At 37.1% G+C, this 15,029-nt stretch overlaps 1 protein-coding gene across 4 annotated transcripts in view; it reads left to right on the forward strand.

The window, feature by feature from the left end:
* ANKIB1 (ankyrin repeat and IBR domain containing 1) overlaps window positions 1-15,029 on the forward strand; it is a 95,401-nt gene that overhangs the window by 35,609 nt on the left and 44,763 nt on the right. For all 4 annotated transcript variants that reach the window (XM_040548823.1, XM_040548822.1, XM_040548826.1 and 1 more), the window contains exon 3: window positions 12,635-12,935. In XM_040548823.1, coding sequence (XP_040404757.1) covers window positions 12,635-12,935 — 301 coding nt within the window. The remainder of the gene's footprint in view (window positions 1-12,634; window positions 12,936-15,029) is intronic.

A 15,029-nucleotide genomic window follows, 5' to 3' on the forward strand; every position in this document is an offset into this window, starting at 1 on the left:
GCATAGGATAAAGTTGACAGAAAATCTGTTGACATCGGAGGGAGCATTGCATTGTTTACAGCACATTTGGGACTTCCCATGCCAGTTTTTGTTGGTTGTTATTCCTTTTGCAGTCATGTTGAAAACTAGTTTTGGATACGTTGGAGGGAGGTCTGTGCAGCCTGTATTTCAGAACACGACTTCTCAAATGGAGAGGTGCTGTGGCCTAACCCGCCAGGCAGCTCAGCACCACACGGCTGCTCGCTTGCTCTCCCCAGGTGGGATGGGGGAGAGAACGGGGAAGGTAAAAGTGCAAGAACTCATGGGCTGAGATACAATTTATGAGGTAAAGCAGAAGCTGCGTGTGTAAGCAAAGCAAAGCAAGGAATTTGCTTGCTCCTTCCTATCGGCAGGCAGGTGTCAGTCGCTCCCAGGAAAGCAGGGCCCATCACACACAATGGTTCCTTGGGAAGACAAGTGCCATTGCTCCAAACGTCCCCCCAGTTCCTCCTCCTCTCCCCAGCTGTTATTGCCGAGCATGACACCCTGTGGGGTGGGTGGGACACCCCTTTGGGCAGCCTGGGCCAGCTGTCCCGGCTGTGTCCCCTCCCAGCTCCTGGTGCACCCCCAGTCCCTCTCTGGCTGGGCAGCGCACGGAGCAGGAGAGGCCTTGGCTCTGGGTGAGCACTGCCAGCAACAGCTACATCAGTGTGTTACCAGCATCGTTCTCATCCTGCATCCAAAACACAAAAATCCATACACAACAGCAGGCAGACTTTATATTAATAGTAGTCTGGCCTACAAGTAAAGCTCAAATGCCAGTCAGCTGCTATGTTTCTAGCTCTTAAAAAAAGACCTGTTCCTGGCTGATTTCTGATTATTTTAATCTTAGTATGTTGAATATGTGTGGTGCTTGTTACAGGTTCTACTGTTGAGTGTGTTTAGTTATTGTTTCTCCTTGCTACTAGGTTTTTCTGCACCCTTTATAATACCAGAAACATTAGGTTGCGGTGCCGTTTCCTGCACGTTTAAAGACTGTTCAAATGTTGTTATTAAAATTGCCATCTATTCCCTGCATTGTCCTTTTCCTTTCCTTGAAAATCAGATACTGCAAAAATAAGATCTCAATGTTTGTGATTGGAAAGATGAGATACATCAATGCAGTATGCTGTTAAAGATTTTTTATTCTGTGTTGTCTGTTCTCCTTAGCAGAACCCTGTGACTATTTGACCACAGGCAAAGTAAAATTATATTTGAGTTGTATAGGAATAAAGCATAGCTTTGGTCCTTATCAGTCAGGAGGACTGAATCTTTATTTCAACTGGCTTTGTTACCAGGTAGTTTGTGACTGTCGTGTTGATTGGTACCTGCTGAATCATTCATTGTGTCAAATGGCTTAACCTCACCCTGGAGCTGGAGGCACAAGTGGCTTCCTCAGCAGAGAGATCTACTGACTCAGTAGGTACAGAAATAGCGGCCGGAAGACTTGCAGTTTCTGATAAACTGAAATCTGTCAGAAATAATTAGCTCTTACAGCTAAATGCAATATCCAGCTAACATATTCAGTGACATTATATATAAAAACTGTAGGTGAATCAATTTTTAAAAATTATATATTTTTCAATTTAAATAAAATTATTTCATTGAGACATTTAAGAAGAATAAAAAGTGTCTTCTGTTGGTATCATTAAAGATCAAGCAATGTACAGATTGAAAGGGTTTTTCTGGAGGGAGGAAGGGAGAGAGGAAGATGAGACAATCTCTATCTTACATTCATAGTCTTTAAGAAAGAAAAAGAATAGAACTGCTAGAAGGCCCATTAGTAATCGTGTAATGTCATCATTTTTGCCACATAAATAATGTCAACACTAGATGTCATACACTGCAAGGTGATTTACAAGCTGATATGAAGATAACAGTCTGTGTGCAGAAGTACGAAGTTGCATGTTTAAATGGTGAAGATGAACCCAATCCTCAGTAGTTTCATGCTTATTATTTCATCTGGCACTTGTTTGAAACCAATCTAAAAAGAATCTCACAATTACCTGGGAAGATCATTCTGTGTGGATAGTCTTTTTGGAAAAATGGGTTCAAAGGAGGCATTTGGAAGGAAGGCAGAGAAGATCACACCTAAGTTAGGGAATTGATTCTAACTCTAAAGAAACGTATAGCATTAAGGGCCAGAGGAAGATGAAAATCATACAGATTTTGCATCACAAAAGACATTTAGTCACAAAAGTTGCTGGTAAGCAGCCAGTTCCAGTGGAAGCCGCTTCTAATTTGGCATGCAGCTCTTTTTCTTTTGAGATCTCACTTAGATTACTGAAATAAAAGCCAGAAGTGCTTTTCAGTGGATCATGGAAGCAGCATTCCTAATTGTCCAACAACAGAACAAGCTCAAAGCAGTCCAAAACAAAATCCAATCATTCTCCAATTAAGGGTAACTTAAGGATGTTGTTGACACCTTTTTGCATCAGGAATGGTTTAATTCTGTTTTGGTGCTGCTGTTCCTTCTGACAGGCTGTAGAACCATATATAAAGCATGATTTTTTTTGTCCCACAGCATAACAACTATAAGGATTAACCAAGTTTTGTGTTTCTTGCTTTTAGTGTAGAGTATCTTTGGATCTGTGCTCTACAATTCCATTGTGTCCCTTGGACACTCCTGCACGTTGTCCCTCTACATCTTCTGTGTTCTACCAAGCCAAAGGTTGCTACTTACAGAAGTTCATACTCAGTCCTAATAGCTGACACAAAACCACCGAAACAAACTTTTCAAGATATTTGCATCTTTTTAGTAAATAAAATAGCAAGTTCTTTGATGATGCATATCTGCGTAAGACCTTTCTTAGAGGTCTTTAGGTGGTGGGTTGCTATGTCAACGTGAGTCAATCCCAAGCTGGACTCAGGTCCAGGTGCTGACCTACCTTTGATCACTTTAATAGTCTGTTGGAAACAAGCTGTCTGGGGAGGCAACAGGTGAAATTGCAGCAATGCTGTGAAAAAGATTGTGAGGCTTTTTTGAGCGAGTTTAATAGAGATTGAACACTGTGCTTGAGTTCTAGGCAGTATTTTTGCATTGAACATTACATTAAACCCATAAGTGAAACTGGCCCAGAGGAGCAAATGTTGGCAAAGATTTCCATTTGAACCTTAGATTGCTCTAAGATATGATTCATATGCACCATAGTCTGGACTTGATCCTCAAATTAACATTTATCTATGAAAATCTGCAGAAATTGTTTGAGTACTCAGGAAGTAGATTTAATTCATTTTGCCAGATGTACTGTACTTGATAAGAGTCATAGGAATGGGAAGAAATGGAAGGCATTTCTTCTTTAGGAAAAATACAGAATCTGGGGCCAGAGTGGAGTCCTTGACATAAGAGATCTTAAAATGTTTGTGAAGACTTCAAATTGCAGAATGAAGAATTAGCTCTTCAGAGACCTCCATCAGCAGGGGAGAACAGTGTCCTTGACAGCCTTTCCACTGGTTCCTAAGTTTTGTCATTAGCCCAGATTGCTCCTGGTTTAACCTTGCTCCTTTTTTAGCAGGATATTACTAATGTTTACAGGAATTCTGGCAATGCTCATAACAGTTCTTAGGCAAGGGGCCAGTTGAATTTACGGCTTATAAAAAGTCAGGGTAGTAGTCCCACAGTATTTTGGTTTTGGTTTTGTTTGATAAATAGGCAGACTTCAATGATCTGTCAGTAGATTCTTTATCTTAGAATAGAAATAGGCACTGTCTCCTACCCTTTTTTTTTTTTTTTTTTACTGCTTACAGATTCTTGGGCTGTAGGAGAAGCTTAAGAGTTGATGAAACAGAGAAGTACCTGCAAGTAATAAAGAATTTTCTACTACCACATAATGAATAAAAAATAAATAATAAAAAAAATAATTATTATTGTACTAGTTGAGGCTGCCTAGGCAAATAATAATATTTTTCACAACACTATTTAAACTAACCCATACTTCTACACAGCTGTCAGTCATGATTAAAAAAAAAAAATCAAGTGCTTCCTAGAACACTACAGTTGTTTGTTATAGTACATTTTAGGGGGGAAGTACTTCAAGTTAATGAAATAACAGTGATTATTCAAGGTTTTAATGCATCAGTATTGACCTGTTGTGTTGGAAGCTGAATGATTCAATAACTATGATTTAATTCATTACATGAGATTCTTAAATTACTGAGTCAAAGGGCTTGGCTTTTCAGTATATGGCTTAGGCATACTTCTCTTAATGCTCAAAAAGCTGTTAGCTGTAAGTTTATGCTTTCACTGGAGTTTGCAGTGTAATTTTTTTAATAGTAGGGTGGACTAGTTAACTCAAGGACTAGAGGGTATGTTGTGAAAAGGAATCCTATGCAGATTAGTTTTCCTTGTTGCTGTACCTTTTCTAGTACCTTACATAAAGGTTCCAAAAAGTTTCCTTTTATTGCATAAAGTAGTGCAATTTGCCGTGTAGTTTATATAGTATACGTAAGTACCTCGCATCAAAATCAGCAAGTTTCGCTGTCTTTGAGCAGATTCAGGCTTGTTTTGGTCTCCAGCTATCAGAACTACCTGTATAATTTCATTTTACTTTTTGGTTTTTATATTGGTTTTGTTTTTCTGTACATAGATACATTTTCATATGTTTTTATATGCATATTTGTATATATGTGTGTATACATACATATATAGCTATTAATAGGTATAAATATATAGCATTGTGTAGAGAAACAGATCATAAATGTAGCTGTTTTCCTCACCCTTTTAGTAAAACCTGAAGAAATGGTCGTGTTGATGTCTCCCAGAATGAGGGAATGTGTCAGTTGTTTATTATTCAAGTTCACAGCCTGAAGATCTTGAGTCTCTTGTTGCTTTTCTGCAAATACTGATAGTAGTAGGTGTAAATGTTACAGCCATTTCTTTTTTGCCACTTTTTTCAACACTTTTTTCATGCTTTTGTCACCTCAAGTTTGGATTCTGCAAAGAGCTACAGCTTGAAGCAAAATCTGGAAGCTGTAACTAGAGTAAAGTCTGACTGCCTTGTGGTTAAGTGGTATTTCCCATAAGCAATACATTTTTTCACTCTACCAGTACATTTCCAGGCAAAATGTAGTTTTTTATACCTCTGAAGTTATGAGCCAAATCACAAGGGTCTACAGCACTGCTCTTTGAAAGTCTTACACACCAAATACCATCGGTAAAAATGGGACCCTGCCAAATAATGAATTTGTTGATACAAAATGTATTAATTCACCCGTTTGGGGATGTTAGTCGTCTTCTCTGAACTGTAAGCCCTGTATTCAGCTGGGCTTTTCAGCTTTGGTTTGAATCCCCCTTAGACTGAAGAGTTGTCCCTTTGATTTTTGGACGAAATTAAGATGAGGAAAAGGGGGATGCTGGGGCCTATTGAAGCCTATTTATATATCCAGAGTGAGGTACTGGTTGCCTTTGCTAGCTCTGGTGTTTGTCACACCCATTCATGAGACACAGAAGGTAAACAACAAACAAGGAGAACAGTAGTCAAAACTATTTTTTTCCCTACACCAGTGTTGTTTACAAAAAAAAAACACAAATTTGTTCTAGAAAATTTATTGTATATTTTAAGTGAGCATTTGAGAGCTGCCTGCAGTGGATGATTCTTACTGAAGATTTCAACATGTTTAGAGATGATTGGATAGTTTTTTTACCAGAAAGCTTTGACAGAAGGGCAGATGTTGATCTTAGGCAAGGGAATGGCTTTCTAGGGAGGTTTTATAGATTTATCCCTTGGAAGAAAAAATGCTAATATTTCTTGCTGCAGGGTTTGAAAGTCTACCTTGATTAAAGACTTATTTGAGTTGGAATGTTCTTTGTGCTATGAAGTGATAGTAAAACAATGCAATGACAGTTTAAAAGATTTAAATTCATCCTAGGTCTTTTTATCATTTGTTTAATACAGAAAGGTACCTTTCTATTTATTTAAGAACAGAGAATCTGCAAGCAGGCAGGACTTAGACACTTCTTGTTTTAGGGTGATGGTTGGACTTGATGATCTTAAGGTCTTTTTTAACCTGAATGATTGTATGATTCTATTCAATAACTTCTTAAAACAAGAGTTTTATTGTGCTTCTCCCTGAAGCTTAATTTTATGGTGGAAGACATTTATAGCAATAGTTACTCACTAGTAAAGCTGCGTTTTAAATTAACTCTTTAGTCAGAAGTTTTAGTTTTAAAAAGGGGCACTGGTTTGACAGCCTTGAAGTTCTGTCTTTATGCAGAAATTCAGTGTAAGACAATTTTCAGAGAATACATGTAAGGTGAAACACCTATCTCAAGTTATGAGAGAGAATTTGAATCCATGAAGCATTTGAGTCTTCTACAGAGGTTACCCACATAAATCTTAGTAATGGAAAGCTAATAGCTTGCAGCATATAGTCATTCTAAAAATCCCCATAGCTTGGGATTATTAAATAGAACTTTGGTAGAGTTGTTGAGAGAAATATTGTAAGTCTTTAAGTAAGTTTTAAGTGTGTTTTGTAAGAAAAAGAGTATTCTTTACAGCTTTTGCAGGTCACCACAGAAACATTGTGCTATTCTGAAATCAACGCATTGTAACCTGTTTTAGGAGTGAATCACATGCTTTAAAATATCACAGCATGGAATGTAAGTGATGATAAAGTGCTAAATAAAAACAGAAAACAGAAATATACATTGTAGTGTTATCAACTCTAAACAGTAATGATTAGATAGCTAAAGATCCTTGAGAAACTTCGTCTGGCTTGGGAGGTGACAATGAAGGCCTTCTGGTAATTAAAAAAGCTAAAGACCTGACTCAGTGCAATACAGAAATCACAGACAGTTCTTCACTGAATTTTAAAGTGACATTTTACTTTGAATTAAAGAAGTAGCAGAGTCAGCATGTTGGATATAAAGCACCTTGATGTGGGAGGAAAAGATGTGGTTAACGAATACCCAGAAGACGCTCCTGACATTTGAACTATGTGGGTCTAATTGCAGCTGTCTAGCATGTTCGGCAGACTGAGTTCAAACTTTGAAATAAAATAAAGTTTCACTTGATGGGAAAGGGAAAGTCCACCTGCCATGCAGTACTGAATTGTTTCTGTTGGCTTCGTGCTGCTAGCAGGCCATGAGGCCTTTGTACCAGGTAAAGCCTTTAGCCTAAACACTGTCTCGGGTGGTTGTCCTCAGGAAATCCTGCTGAGGGCTTCTGCAGAGCAGCTGCCATTTGGGTATCCTCGTACTCTACCGCAGCCCACCGTAGTGGTTGCAGAGGGGATCTGGCCCCATCTTTGTAACGCTTTCTTATCTGCTCATCCCTGTACATCTAATCGTCATTCCTCATGCTTCTAATTCAAAGGTGCCTGCTACCTTTACAAACCTTGTGTTACACAGAGGCTTAGAAATTGTTAGATCTGGACTCCAGGTAAAAATAGCTAGGGCTACTGACTTGAATGTGAAAGAGTTATCTAATTTTTAAAACCAGTGAAAAAGAAGGCAGACAGGAAGTTTTTTACCATCTGTAGCTGCTGTCTGTTTCTTCCTAGGGCAGTGATCTTCATTGTTTTTGTTTGTTTGTTTGTTTTATAAGGAAGATGCAGGGGTTTGGGGATGGACCATTAGGAGACCTGTGGTTAATAACTTCCATGGGTAGTAGTAGAAGGGAACAGTAATGTTAAAAGAAAAACAACTTTATTTAATCTTTATTTGACAATGTCCCAGCCAGGACTTAAGGAGTATGAACTAAAAAATGAACAACTTTACACTTCTTTGTTCATACAGCAGTTTAAAAATACATTGAAGGCTAAGTTGAGGTGATCTTTACTTAAAGTAAAAATAAAAATGAATTGTAAAAGGAAGTTAACGGAAGAAAATATACTAGTGTATTGTAGTACTGTAAAACAGATTTTATTGCAAAAGAACTAGAAAAATTCAGTTTAGTGAGTCTCCAAAGTTACATCTCACAGAGACCAAGAGGACTTAGATTTAGCCTTGTGTTTTCTATATGCAGGTTTTACAATGGGTACCTGCAAATCCTCATATCTAAAACATCTACCATTCTCATATCTAACTGCCTTCTATACAATTCATCTCATCATTCATCACTGAGTTCCTTTTTCCTTTTCCTTCATTCATTTCTTTCCCTGCTTCCATCTTTCTAATCTCTCTCTCCTTCTGTCATTTCATTCTTTCCACTTCTTATTTCAAACTACACAAAGCTTATTCAGACAAGGAAATGTTATACTTTATTTTGGATACCATTTGATACCAGTTAGTCTTGTCATTTCATGCAATTTGTTGTGAAGCATTTTGCCTGTATTGCTAAATCCCTTTCATCTGAAAATAAACAAGCGAACAAAATATGCTGTCTCTCTCTCACTAAGATCTTTAATCTTAAATTCACCATATTCATATTTCATAACAAATGCATCTACCATGTCTGCTATAATGTAATGAGAGAGATTCCTCTAAGGATCATTTTTGCTGCCAAAGTAAGGCTTTTTAAAACGATCAATTAGTTATTTCAGCACAAACTCTTAGAGAAAAGGTACAAGTAGTTTTAACATTGATGTGGCTTATTGAAGACAGCTGTAAACTGTAAGATGGAGAACAGCTGAATGAGTCTAGCTGCAGAAAGGGAAACGTTATCTTTAAGAAGCTTTAATACTGAAATTTACAATGCCAGCATAAGTATCCTGACCTGAAAATAAAAAACATCAATACATGTTTTGCGGGTTATTGTAAGACCAGTCTCTCTTGATATGTTTTATTGAAAAACAACAAGGGAACCATTCTATATCAAAACTTTTCATAATATCATAATGTTTCCTGGAAATTTAGTTCTGAGACATTACTCGGCAGTGTTACGTATTCTCGCAAAGTATTCCTTCAGAATAATGTCTTATTTTCTATATAATACACTAAAAAAGGTGAAAAATGGATTTCAAAGCACACAAAGCAAATTTCAGTGTGTTCTAGAGGGATTTGAAAAACCTTTCATTTTAGTTATTTTGAAAATTTTAAGTGTTCTGCAAAACCTCATCTCTAAATCTACTTTTTATTTCAAAGTATTGTGAGCTAATTGGAACCATTTCAGTGGTTGGCTCAAAAATTAGATTATGGTTTTGAACACAGTATATATTTTAGGTGATTAGGTTGAGGAGACTAACCCAATTTCTTTAATACTGATGTCTAATATTTTTGAACTCTATCAATTTTTTTCTAACTTTTGTATTGCTAATTTAAATAAAATATGTTTCAACAATACAGACTCAAAAACAGTAAGTGAATTAGATGCACAAAAGCTGTTATTACTCTGTAGTGTTTGGTCTCATGGGCACTCTGTGTTTTTCCCCCGTAGTGTGACCAGGTACACATCCTTTAACATACAGCCATATAGCTAAAAAGTATATAATGAAACAGGCAAGTGAAGTGGTGAACATGTATGTCAGCATCTTCAAGAAAATGGGATGCGATGGATGGCATACAAAGTCCAGTGATGACTGGGGTGATAGCACAGCTTTTACTTCTCAAGGACTTCCAGAAGAGCATGACCTTGTTTTATCACAAAGATTTGGTAAAACCACAATGCATCATCAGTTTTAGAGAACACATGAAAATCTGTGATACAAAAATACAAATTTATAGCTCTTTCTTCAGGCTTACCTGAAGTTTGATGAGATTGAAGCTGTTCTTATAATAAACAAATACAATGGTTTTGTGTGTGTGTGTTCCTTGTTCGGATGTTTATTTTATTCTGCAATTACAGTAATTGGAACGGAGGGAAAATCAAACAAGAAGGGGAAAAATCATTCAAGATTAGCCACATGTGGGCCAGCCCCCATTGGTTTATCTTGTAGGCTATCTGCACAGAGTGGTCTACATAGAGATGTAGCCCATTTCTGACACTGGTTTGGTGAACAGAATTTAGGCTTAGGAATCAGAAAATGTAAGTTGAAAAGGAGAAATTAAAGAAGGATTGTCAGAGACGTCCTGATGTTGAAGACCTCCTAGGATTTCTGCCAAGTGGTGTGTGGCAGGGCTGTGGTGAGGAATTGTAAGCTTATAGAGGAGACAGCTTTGTATTTCTGAAGTTCTTTTCATCTGAATACTTTGTTACCGCTTCTTTAAAAGAAAAGTATTTTAGTAGCAAATTTCTTTTTGAACTCAAAATGTTCAGAGATTTTCAAAGGGAAGAAAGGAGAGAAAATCAGCAGACCACAGGGCTATTGTCAGGACATCCTTCCCCTGTAAGACCAGATAAACAGTACCTACGTTTTCACAGTGAAATACTAAATCCAGTCTGTTTTCAGTAATTTGTGAGAGGGAAGTCCCACACCCATCCTATATAGCCTCTTCCTTTATTAATAAAATAATTTCAGGATTATCCTTTGTCCTCCCAAAGCATGGGAGAGCTCCTAAAGAGAGAAAGGTATGCCACGTAATGCCTGCTGGGGTGAAAAGATGGTGAGGTACATTTATTGTTGGAGAACTCCATACTGAACGGAAGATAGTAAAACTTAACTATTGTGTGGGACATGTGAACGTTGTCATCTTGTTTTATTAGTTGTAAATGACTTCACATGCAAATCTTACAGTTACATCCAATTTAGTTGTTGCTGTATTGCTTTTGTGCATTTTTCCATATGGACCCACAGTTATAATTAATTAATACATGCAGTCTGTGGGCCAAAAGGTTTTTGCTGTTATATGTGCTTCGATTTTCCATTTTTGTCTCTGCCTGAAATAGTTTATTTGTGGATTCAGAAGTTTAAATAGACTAATAATTGCAATAAATTGTTTAAGATCAGTATAAAGATTACTTCTAAGTTGTTATAGGAACTAAGGAATTATTTTTTAGGCTTTGGTGGTTAGCAGTGATGTCAGTCATAAACTGGTTGGGAGAATCTTTGAAAAAAGCTATGAAAATGTTAAACTGCCTCTGTTTTCTTTTGTCAATTTGGTTATCAAGTTCTTCTGAGCTCTGCTGTTCACCAAGATCGATAGTCTGATTTTGTATTTAGGCTGTGCCTGCCTTTGGGTGGCTGAGCTGCCTGTTTTGAACAGAAAGTGATCGGAACTATTTTCAATTAGTCTGAGGGGTGAGGGCAGGGAGGGTGGAAACTGGTCCCCTGTATTGACTTAAGGATTCCAGAATAACTTCTTTTTTCATTCTTGAAAAATGCTAGGAGGCAGGGCACAGCCTGAAGAGGGGATGAATAGGGAGTTCTGCTGGCTTTATGTGTGAGGGGCCGTGTGGGAGCAGCACACGTGTTTCTGCAGTGACTTCTTGAATGTACATGCCATGCTTCTGATCTAGTGTGAGCTTACCTCTTTTGTGAACCATCCTTCCTATCTTCATGTGAACCTCTTTCATCGTAGCTTTCTCCCCAGCCCCAGTCCTACCTAGTACCTTGCTTTCTTTTTGTACCTCCTACAGGATTCCCATTGCCACTTATAAAGAGACAGTCTTTCTTCCCTGACATTTCCTACCACACACCCCCCTTTAAGGAAAATGTTACTATCTTAATATATTATTATTTTAACATTTATTATATTAATAGCATATACCTCAAAAGGCTAAAGCAAGTTTGGTTTCATGGGCCATGTACAGCATGTCTTAGTTCTTCCATTTCAGAACTGGATTGTGACTTCTATAGTTCGTTGCTGGCAAGATGCAGCAGAAAGCTGCGTGGCCACAGGAGCTGTCAGGAATTAGATCTGCAATTCCAGGAATCAGTCTGTTCTTTCCCTTTCATTCCTCAGCTGACCCTTTTTGCTGCTATAGTTAATTGTCCACTTTGAACTGCCTCTAAAGCATTCCAAGAAAAGACTTAAATTCTTGCCAGCCTCTGTCATCCGCGTAGGTGGGCATATTTGCATTATATTGCACTTGCATATACTCTAGAATGAGAAAGCAAATAGCGTCTTTACTCAATGCATGCAGTGCTGGCAGAAAAAGTATTTCATATTTTCAAGAAATAGTAAATATTGCCTTTATATCTGACTAAAGATATGGGGAAGAAGAATGAATTTTTAAGAAGGTACTCTAGCATTCTCAATTAGTTTACTACCAAATGCACTGCTATTAAGGACACAGAGTAGAAAAAGAAATGATCTGTTTCATCAGTCTTGTGACTTAATAACATTTATTGCAATACAACGCAGTTTTAGAATAAACTTGGCCATCTAAAATTTGTCACAAATGGACAAAGTAATCAAATGTGCTTTTGATATTTCGGTAATTCATCCTAATCTTGGCTATTGACTCCTAAGAGAATTGAAGGAGAGCAGAGTGTACTCACGCCTGTGGATGTGAAACACTCCCCCAACTTTTCTTAAGTGCACATGGACCGGTGTTCTAAACAGAGCTTTCCCAAAAATGAAAAGAAAAACAGCTTGTAGTTTTTGGGAAGAATTAAATGGGTAAATAAAGCAACTTGTGAACACCACATAGAGTAATGAATGACCTTTTTTTTGTACTTCTACATGTTAGCAGTAGACATATCCAGTAGTAATTATATATTAATGTTAATCTCACACACAGTTAATCAAAACATTGTCAAGAATTAAAAAGAGCTGTCATAGTAGACACTTCCCACTTCACGAAAGTGTGTGGAATTGTGTGCTAATTACTTCTCTTCTATTTCCCCCTTCTTGCAGAACTTTCCTTTTTGTGAGAGATGGCAACCCAAATAAACGGAACGTGCACAATGAGACATCTATGCACTTACTGTGTATGGGACCTCAGATCATGATCTCGGAAGGAGCTCTTCATCCTCGCCTGACCAGACCCTCAGAAGATGACTGCAGGAGAGCAGATTGTCTGCAAATGATCTTGAAATGGAAGGGAGCAAAGCTGGATGAAGGACAATATGAACGAGCAGCTATTGATGCTGTTGATAACAAAAAAAATACACCTTTGCACTATGCTGCTGCCTCAGGGATGAAAACCTGCGTCGAGGTAAAAATTGATATATAATCGTGAGTCTGTATAACTGCTATTAGTAAATTACTTGCAGAGTGTTTCACAAAGCTATTTCAAGAAAAAAAAACTGAAATGTATACTGAATTAACTTTTTAATTCTATTTTTCTTTAATTGAAAAAATGACAAAGATAAGCAGCCCAGAACATACACTGCGTAGAAGACAATGGAAAAAATGAATTATATACATGTTAAGTTTATGACATAAACTCTTCAGCACAATATAGACTCACGTAGGTTTATAAAAGTTGGAAATAATTACAAGACTGTAACATTGGAGAAAAAGCTTTAAAATTAAACAGAGGCATACCTGTGTGTGTAAAGAGAAGTGAAATAACTTCCTGAAAGAAAATTAGAGTTTTAATGCTGGCTGTCCATGTTTCTAGAACAGGTTTGATGTCTTTAATTTACAGTGCCCAGCTTTTTTATAGGATGCCATACAACTGTGCTAACATACTTCAATATAATTAAACGTACTCCAATATAATTAAACATACTCCAATATAATTACCTTTTTATAAATTAAAAATTACTTTAATGTTTGCGAAAGTAGTGGGTAGCAATGAGTAATTGGGAATCATAACAACTTTGAAGGTCTCCCATCAAATTTATTTTTAAACTATACCAAATAATAAGAACTAGTATTTAATTATGCTGGTAATTTAATTTAAAGAACACAAGAACAGACATCTAACATTTTCAAAAACAGCTAACATTTTCATAAGACTGTCTATTATAGCATTAAGGTTTGTATTTGGAATGGTAATGATTAGTTTAGAGCTCAGCATTTGTATGCAAAATGTAGGTTATTTTCCTGCTGTGCATAACTTCATGTTTACTGGAACTGCTCTTCATTTGTTAACTTAGTATCGTCAGCAGAGTTTATCACTTTGTTCGCCTGCTTTTCTAGATACTTCTGCACATCTTAAACAGGCAGGTCTCAGCACTGGTGGGACTTCACTGGTCATCTCTCTCTGCAGTAAAAAGTGACATTTTCCCTGTTTTCTTGCCTTTTAACAAGTTATTTCTTTGGTCAAACAGCTTTCCATGCTTGTCTGCTTTTCTTAAATGTTTTTGGTGAACTATGTGGAGGTCTGTACGTAGACTGCATCAAACAGCTTTTTCTTACCTGCATGTTTTTGACTCCTTCAGAGACATCTAATAAATTAGTTGTACGTAACTTCCTTCAAAGAAAGCTGTATTTTCCTCATTATTTCATATTTGTCCAGATATCTATCAGTAAAGCTTGTGATTGAATTCTCTGTCGGTTTACTTTATCAAGCTGCCACAGATGTACTGTTCTGTACTTTTCTGATTTTCTGTGGTGCTATTATTAGTATTAGTGTTACTTTTACCACCTTCTAATCTTGTACCATGACAGCTGTAAGCAATAGGTTGCATATTATAATAAATAGTTCAGAAATTTCCAATTTAAGTTCCATTATGATTCAGGCATAAATACCATCTGGTCCTGAAGATTCATTAGTATTTGGTTTATTGATTTGTTCTAGAACCACTTGTGCTGGGACTTCAGTTGGAAACAGACTTTGATTGGTGTCCTTCATAAAGCATAGGGACCTACGTGGTACGTCCACAGAGAAGCAGGATTCCAGCAATTCTTATCACGTTTCTGCTTTACGTTATTTGAGATTCCTTTTGCCCTTTGTGCAGCGACTGACTTTACAGACACATTCACTGTATGGTTTTGAAATGATTTATTCCGGATTGTTCGGCACTTGGCACATTGTTCAAAACCATTATTAGCCTTATTCATTGTGTTTTTACATTCACCTTTTCCAGACTGTTCTTTACATTTTCGTCATCTGGAAACAACTTCAGCTTCCTATTTCCTGTATGAATCTGTCCTGCTAATCTACCTTGACAGATTCTTGTAATGTCTCTAGAAATTTTCTGCACTTTTATTCAGTACCACTTTTTGAAATTAGACAGTGGATCCTTTGTCTTTTTTTTTTTTGCTTCGGCAAGGACATTGGCTCTAAGTATGTTTTGGGAATTGTTATTGAGTGGTTCTTTGACAGTAACATTTTGAATCAGGTCTTGCACATTACTCT

The sequence above is a fragment of the Cygnus olor genome, chromosome 2 (genome assembly GCF_009769625.2).
Source record: "Cygnus olor isolate bCygOlo1 chromosome 2, bCygOlo1.pri.v2, whole genome shotgun sequence".
NCBI lineage: Eukaryota > Metazoa > Chordata > Aves > Anseriformes > Anatidae > Cygnus > Cygnus olor.